The following is an 8,541-nucleotide window of genomic DNA, read 5'->3' on the forward strand; positions in this document are numbered from 1 at the left end:
AGGAAGGGGAAGGGTTGCCAGGCAGGCCATGCTAATTCCCAACACTGGGTCTAACATCCTAAAGGAGGATGAGTTGAGAAGCTCCTGAGCAAAGAGAAAAGGGTTTGAAAGAACTCTGTCTCCCAGCAACACCTAACAATGCCTAGTGGGGGGTCAGGAGTCAGAATTATAAGGGAAAAGGGGGAAATGTATAGAAATTTGTGGTGAAAGAGAAGGCTCCTTGAAGGTACAGGATTACAGGGGTGTGGGGCCTTGTTACTTAAGAACAGTGAGATCCAAGGCTCAGAGTTCACCCTGGGCTGCACAGAATATTCTGTCCAGCCCTCCCTTCTCTCCCTGAATCACCATGGCCCCTCCCCACAGGTTGAGCAGTGCTCTTAGCCCCACGTCACGAGTAGAGAACTGAGGTTCTGGAGCAGCCTGGGCCACATAGCCAGCAGGTGGTAGAGGCTGCTATGAACTGAATGTGTGTGCCCCTCACTCCCTGCAATTCATGTGTTGAAACCCAATCCCGAATATTATGGTATTAGGAGATGGGGGCTTTGAGGGGGTTAGGACATGGGAGTGGAGCCCTTACAAATGGAATTAGTATGCTTATTAAAGAGACGCCAGCATCTCAGGTTGTTCAGTGGTAAAGAATCAGCCTGCCAACACAGAAGACGCAGCTTCCATGCCTGAGTTGGGAAGATCCCGTGGAGTAGGAAATGGCAACCCACTGCAGTATTCTTGCCTGGAGAATCCCATGGGCAGAGGAGACTGGCGGGCTACAATCTATGGGGTCACAAAGAGTCAGACACAACTTATTGACTGAAAACAAAAAAAGAGACCCTAGAGAGCTCCCTCAACCCTTCTGTCTGCCCTATGAAGACAGAGCGAGAAGACAGCTATCTATGAACCAGAAGCAGGTCCTCACCAGACACCAAATCTGCTGATACCTTGATTCTGGACTTCCTAGCCTCCTCAACTGTGAGAAATAAGTATTTGTTGTTTAAGCCATCCAGTTTTGTAACAGCAGCTTGAACAGATGAAAGACAGTGGACTGCTGATTTCTTGTCCAGAGTACCTCCTCTTCAGACTCAGGCCCCTCGAGGCCACCATCACCCACAGCACCAGGCAAAGCTGAGCAACCTCCTGGCCTCACTGCTCCAGGTCACCAAGACTCAGGGCACCCCAACACTCCTCAGCCAGGGCAGAGAGCAGCCTTCTTCCTCACAAGTACACTCTTATGGGGAGAACAATCCCTGGGAAGCGGATGGAAGTGGGCTGAGGAAGGTGGGCCCTGGGAGCGGGCGGTCCTGACTGCCCTCAGCTGGACCTCATACAAAGGGTGGGGAAGACACACCCTTCCTTATCACTCCTCCTGCCAAAGACTTCTGCTGCCCTGAGAGAGCCTAGGCCTGGCCTGTGTGCCCAGAACAGGTCATGTGCTTCCTCTCAGTGACATTTCTCCCTTGTAAAACAAGGGCAATAACTTCTGTCTTCCAAAATTCATGATGGTGTTGTGGGGAAGTTTTAAGATTTAAAGTTATCCTATAACTCATTAAGCTCACGTTTTGTGAGCATACTATATTCAGAGAAATACAGATTTTGATACAACCACAGATAAACCCTGATTTATCAATATACATAAACACCTACAGAATAAGTATCTACCAACCTACAGCCTATCCCATTTGATCAAAAATCCTTTAGCTGGATGTCAAGTAATTGAGGAAGAATTTCTGCAGTATGTGGCTCCAGCTTGTTGCCCAAGCCCCTCTCTTGTTATTCCTTGGATGATCATCTGCTTGATTTGACTGGTCCCATGTCTTCTTCCTCTTCTTCTAATAAGCACACTCCAAATTGTCCTTTAGGGACCATCCTCCACTCCCAGTCCTTTCAGCTCCAGTGGGGTACACACAGATGTGCACAGGTGCACGATCCATCCCCCCACCCCGAGACCCTGTGATCGGAGACGCTGCCTGGCTCATCTCAGTGACCAGCTGAGGCAAAGACCATATTGACCACTGGAGTGATTCAGGGGAACTATTGGGAAAGAGAAACTCTAACACTGAGGATATGGACTCGGAGCTGCTGGCAGCTGCTCTGCCATTTCATGGGAAGAGTAAGCAGATCTTTGACAGATACAGAGCCAACACAAAGAAACACAAAATCAAGGCACCTCTAACTGTGCCTGAGCAGACATATCCCCAGACATTTCAGTTACTCAAGTCAATGAATTCCCTTTCTAATTAAGCCAGTGAGAGTTGGGGTCCTGTCACATTGCTATTTGATAGAATAAGGATCCAAAGACAACTAGAAAGGTGGAACCTCATGAGATGATGCTTAATAAAGGTAAAGAAACATCCTGCTCTGGGGATCATGATTGTAACTGTACACACTTTATTTTTTTTATTTTATTTTTTTCTTTTTTTCTTTTTGTGTTTTTTTTTTTTGTTTGTTTTTCTTTTTTTTTTCTTGTTTCTTGTGTACACACTTTAGAAGGGGATTTGGAGGTCACAGTGAGATATGGATGCTGAAAAAAACCAAGGGGGCCTATAGTTGGGGCCGGGGTGAGGAGGGGAAGCAGAGCTGTCTGGGCACATCTGATGGGTACAAGGCATCACATGTGGATTCAGGTTTACTGCTCTCCTCGGTCCTCAGAGCCGCTAGGACAGCTCCCTCCAGCCCGAGGAACCTCTTCCACTTACTGCACGGTAATACGCAGGTGTCATCATTTTTTGTGTGTGCCATGATGTGGAAGGAGTTGGAAAGCAGAACCCTAGAGCGCCATCCCCACCCACCCCAGCCAGTCATTTTGGGATCAGAACAGGAGGCGCTTAAGGGTTCAAGATCACAAACTACAAAGCATAGGACTGTGCCAGAGAGAATCCCAAACAATCAACCTTGCCTTCGACTATGGCTAGAGGCAGAGCTGGAGAGCAGGACATTGAAGGAAACAGAAATTTCGCAGCAGGAGAGTGTTCCCAAAGTGTGCAGCAGTGAAGAGGATATGGTTATGAGAACTGCGGCACCACAGTTTGATGATTTTCCCCTCCTCTATCCCCACTCTTGTCCTCCTAATAGGGCAACATTCTAGGGCACCGCCTGCCACTGTTAGTTGCTTCCTAATAGCCATTCCTAGGCTCCATTCCACACAAAGCTACAATTTTCCTCCACTGGCAACATGCCCAGACTCAGAGGATGTACCAAACTCGGCCAGAGTCTCCTGTGGCAAGCCCATTACCCTTGATAGGATGATGGTGGTCACTGGTCCCGATTCTGGCTGGTGGCTATAAGGACATTTCCCTGACTCAAATAAAGGAGAAAGGCTCTCGAGAAGATGGCTTTTTCTTGCCCTCTTCCCTTCTACCTTGGCTATTCTTTTGTGACGACACATCCTTGGGGCTGCAGCAGCCCTCTTGGGGCCATGAGAATGGCAGATAATAATCTGGAACCCAGTCATGGCCAAGTCATGGAACAGACCCAAGGTCTGCAGCCTGCCTTTCAGGCTTCTCTGGTTGTGCAAGCAAATTCAACAACTGCATTGTTTAAGAGATCACACTTGGGTATTTTGATGAAAGTGAAAGCCGCTCAGGTGTGTCCAACTCTTTTCGACTCCCATGGACTATACAGTCCATGGAATTCTCCCGGCCACAATACTGTAGTGGGTAGTCTTTCCCTTCTCCAGGGGATCTTCCCAACCCAGGGATCGAACCAATGTCTCCCACATTGGAGGCGGATTCTTTACCAGCTGAGCCACAAGGGTATTCTGGTACTTGCCATCAAAAGGCTTACTGACCAACACTTTGCATTACCTAATTTGCACATCACTGCATAGGTAGTTGTGGCCATCATATTAGGAAAGAGGAAGTTGGAGCTCAGGAAGTTGAAGAGGTTAGATGCCAGGACTAGTAAATTGTGGCACTGAAATCCCATTTATCATCTACCCTTCTCTGCCTGCTGGTATAAATTCATTCAGCTTACAGATCCCCAATGTCAGGAGTGATGCTATAAATCTTTAAAGCCAATGCATAAAAGTCCTATTCAACAATTTCAAAACACGTTGTGAAAGGAATACCCTGACAGTTGGCTTGTTCTAAACATGCTGCTGTTATTTTAAAGCTCTCCTAAACTGCTGCAAAAAGAAAACCAAAAAAAGTGGAGAGATAAAGTGAACATGCCAGGAAGTAAGTGGAAAGAAACTTTTTTTGGTTTGGAAATCAGGAAATGTCAAGGAAATAAATGTAGCTATGATTTATACAGCGTTTCCAGTATACCACAGAGCAATCCTGACAAGTGATAAGCTGCCACAGAGGCCGAAAAAGCTCCATTTGATTCTAGGTTTTATGCTAACTTCACTTATATATATATATATAGTTGATGGTAGTGAAGGAAAGGGCTTGAATTTTCCCCTGAATCTTCGGGTTTTTCTTGTTTTCAAACTGATTGGTCTGGACAAGGGAAGACCAATAGCCAACAACAAATCCATTGTAAGCTGGAAATAGTTTCCTTTAATACTAAATGTTTCTTTAATCCTTGCATTAAAATTTTTACTGTGGTATAGCAGCAGCTGTTTTATTTACTCTAAAATTTAAGCTTTTGTAATACTTTAACTATAGGTATAACTAATGGGGAGGTTTGATTACTGAGGCAAGCTTTTAAAGCACTTAAAAAGCATCATATCAGATGCTTGTTTCACATTTATATTTTGGGGTCATACTGAAGATACATTGTTAAGGACTCTTGCTCCAAAGTCTTGCTTATTTTCTGAAAACCATTTATTTCATACCATGGGAAGGGTCTTTAATAATCATGAGTTATCATGAATATTCTTTTTTGTAGCTTCTGTATTTATGTTATCAGGCTCATCGATCAGTCCCAAAGAAGTTATTTCAGGGTTCCGTTCCCAAGGGAACAAAGACAGTGGGTTCCATGTTAACAGTGGCTTTTGTAGGCTTATTTTTATTTTTCTGACATGAAAGTGTGTATAGTTGGCAAGGATTTCTCTTCTCTGAAAACAAGCTTGTTGGTAAAAGGACAAGCTGCAAGCACCCTCACATACACAACCACTTCAGCACAGGCTGAAAGGATGCTTCCTGAGAACAATTAGAACTGAAAAACATGTTCAAGTACAAATGTGCTTTCTTTAAGAGATTTTTCAGTTCATCATTTGTTTGTCTTTCATACTGAATAGTTTTTTTTAAGTTATATTCAGATCTATTTAAAGCCAATTACCAACTCCCACTACTGCACTTCCCACAGTCCCCTCATCTCAGCCAGGGGCTCTCAGGGTCACTGTCCAGGCTGTGTACACTTCCCATCCAGCGACATCTGTGAGCAGAATGGCTAGAAGGAACAGCCTGGTGCCCTGGGAAAGAGATGCCTTTTCACAGGGGCACGCAAACAGCCAGAAGCTCAACCCTGACAGCACTTGTAGTATGGCATCTCAGACGCTCCAAGTAGAGACTCCTCCACATCAAGTCTGGTTAGCTGAGATGTGTCCTATGCTAAAGGTATAGCCTGCAGAATGGAACAGCAAATTTCAAGTGAAAATCCCAGGATCTGACATTTTCCTTCACCTTACTATTGAAGAAGAGAAAAGGGGCTGGTGGTGGAGAGAGACAGAGATGGAATACTCTGCCCAGTAACTCCTTGGAAGCAGGATGAAGCAACTGCAGTCTTTCCTATGATCTGTGTAGTTCAGGACTTAATCCACACTTCGCAGTGGTGGCTGCTTTCCTAGGACCCTCCTCCCTGTTGGAATGGACACAATTTGCAAGTTCCTCATAAAAAGTTTTACCGGGATTTCTGATGTACTCAATCAAACTTAGTAGTTTATTTTTTTCTAAGTAAGAGGGGCCCCCTATTCAAAAGAACAGCCATGCTTATTGCATTAACAGGTAGAAATTTTACTAGCCTTCCATAAATCAGTTCAACACCCTAGTCTCTAAGGATTTGCCAAAAAATAATGGGCTGCAACTATGAAACCAATACCAGGAGTTGCCAGCAGTGCTCCAGAAAGATTTCTGAAGTCTACAGGCACTTTCAGGAGGAACGTAGAAAATCATTTTACGAAGCAGCAATTTTGTCCAAAACCAAGATAGAAGAGATGTAATACTGGCTTAAAATGACTAAGAAATAGGTATGGTGATCAAGAAGGCATGCTGCAGTCTTCTCCTGCTCCCTTTAAAGAACTCAAATCAACTCAACAGTGGATACACAGCTCATTACTAAAGATCACAGATGAGCACAATTCAGGGGACTCCACAGTAACAAGCCTACCCTTCCTCTTCTCTACCTTGAAACTCTGTAGTGCTTTTCACACTGTAGTTAAGGATGTCCTTTGAGGGCTTCCCTGGTGGTTCAGATGGTAAAGAATCTGCCTGTACTGCGGGAGACCAGAGTTCAATCCCTGGGTGGGGAAGATGGCCTGGAGAAGGACATGGCAACCCACTCCAGTATTCTTGACTGGGAAATCTCAAGGACAGAGGAGCCTAGAAGACTATAGTCCATGGGGTCCCAAAGAGTGGGAGAGGGCTGAGTGACTAACACTTTGGGGAGTATGCTGGGATCTCCGGTTAGCCGCCTTTCCTAGGAAGTGGAGGATGGCTCAGGCAAGGGAGCACAGCACAGCCAAGGGTGTGCCGGCCAGTCTACCACCACCATTCTGTTGGGACGGGCCCCACTGCACAGAAGGTGGAGGTTTTGATCAACATGATGGGTGCAAGTTTGAAGTCCCGAATGTGGCTTCTGCTTTGAAGAGGTATAACAGCAACCTTATCAGAAGTGTCACAGAATCTTATATGACACTTCTAGCAAGGAAACTTAAGATCTGCTGTGTCCACAATGCCCAGGCGGCACCGCCCAGGTGGAGTCAACGCAAACTAGAATCTGGGTTTTCTGGCCCTGTTTTTTCTGCTCTTCACCTGCCAAGCTGATGTTGGCGTCCCCAAGTCTCCGTCGCCCTGAGTGCGCACGGAGCCCAAGGAGACCAAGGCACAGCATAGCACCCCCAAGATGGAGCTGCTCCGAAACACTTTCCTGACGGTTCAGAGGGTGGACAGGGCAGGCTGAATTGACCATGTCCCTCCAAGGACCCTGGCCCGGGTCTGACAGAGGTTTCCCGCCACCAGGAATCCTCTGGTCTGCTGGAGACCCACACCTCTGCAAGTATATCAGCATTGGGGATAGCAGCTGCTACCAGTGACAAGTCATCAGACCCCTCCCGAAAGAGCTCCTTCATTATCCCGACACAGGTAAGAGTGCAGGCGCTTAACGCAGGCGGGAAGCCACCGGTCCAAGCGCGCACACCCGTGGAAACTCGCCCCTAGACCTGTTACTTCAAAGTCAGCGGTCTTTCCTCTTCCTCCCCCTGCTTGTCCTCGAAACAGTCCTAAGCTTGTTTTTCCCGCAAGCCGACCCTGAGGCTGCGGCGGGAACTGTAGGACCGATCGCTCGGCCGCCTGCACCCCAGCCTCCACCGCCTCCGCCCCTCCCGGTGCAGCCTGCCGGGACGCACTCGGGCGCTCACCGCTGGCGGGCGACCCCTCCCCAGCGCCACGGCTCCCGGCGCACGGACACTCCCCGCTCCCCACGCCGCGCCTCACCTCACGCAGCAGGCGCTCCAGCCGCGGCTCGGCCCAGGCGGCCAAGGCGTCGGGAGTCCCCGCGCGCCACAGCAGCTCCCGCTCTTCCTCGAGGGCCGCCACCCGGCCCTGCAGCGCGGCTGCCTGGACGCCCAGCAGCAGGCAGGCGACCGCCGAGCTCGCGGAGAGCAGCAGGCACAGCGCGCTCACCGCCCAGGCCCGCGCTCCAGTCGCGGGGCTCACCGGTCCGCCGCCGCCGCCAGCCGGGTCTCCGTTCCGCTCGTCCTCGCAGGCGCGCCGGCCTGGACTCATGGCGCGCTCGTCGAGCGTGAGCTCCCGGAGCCGGCGGTGCACAGAGCCCGGGGACGCAGGCTGAGCGTGTGGGAGCGGTCGGGAGAGCCCGAGGCACGCGGTCGGCCGGGCGCGGGGCTCGGCCTCTGGGCAGCTGCTGGACCGCGGCGCACACCCCCTTCCCCGCTGCCAGCTCCTCCACAGCGGCCACTTTGGGCAGTTTCCTCTATGCAAATAGACCCTGCCAGAAAAGGAGCCGAGACCCACCCAGGGGAGGAGCGGCCCCGGCGGCCCGGCGAGGCGAGGGGGCGGGAGCGGGAAGGAAGCCCGCTCCTCCGAGCACCCCCCGAGCGCGCCGGGCGAGCCCAGAGCGCTCAGCACTCACCTCTGCCCCTACCTGCTCTCGGCGTCGGGCTGCGCCCACTGCCGCTCCCGCACCCCCGCGACTCCCCAGCCCGAGTTCCAGCTTCAAAATCCCAAGGGGTCTGAGGTGCACCCAGAGGCTGAGAGCGCCTTCTGCAGCCCACCGCTGGCTGCGGCACCACTCATTTCTTGGGAAGATTCCCCTCAACTTGTGAATTAACCTTTCTGACACTTTTTTTAAGAGTTCAAAACTTCAAACCCTAGGGCCAACTTAGTGAATCGTTTCTGGATGGTGCCCTAGCGCCGTTTGGTGGCGGAA

The 8,541-nt window shown here is 49.7% G+C and overlaps 1 protein-coding gene across 1 annotated transcript in view; it reads right to left on the bottom strand.

Annotated features, from left to right (window-relative positions):
* Window positions 1-8,085, bottom strand: part of COL23A1 (collagen type XXIII alpha 1 chain) — a 380,991-nt gene extending 372,906 nt beyond the window's left edge. Inside the window, exon 1 of the mRNA XM_042250383.2 lies at window positions 7,590-8,085. Coding sequence (XP_042106317.1) covers window positions 7,590-7,880 — 291 coding nt within the window. The 5' untranslated portion in view covers window positions 7,881-8,085. The remainder of the gene's footprint in view (window positions 1-7,589) is intronic.
* Window positions 8,086-8,541: the final 456 nt, after the last annotated feature.

This window comes from Ovis aries, chromosome 5 (assembly GCF_016772045.2).
Source record: "Ovis aries strain OAR_USU_Benz2616 breed Rambouillet chromosome 5, ARS-UI_Ramb_v3.0, whole genome shotgun sequence".
Classification (NCBI taxonomy): Eukaryota; Metazoa; Chordata; class Mammalia; order Artiodactyla; family Bovidae; genus Ovis; species Ovis aries.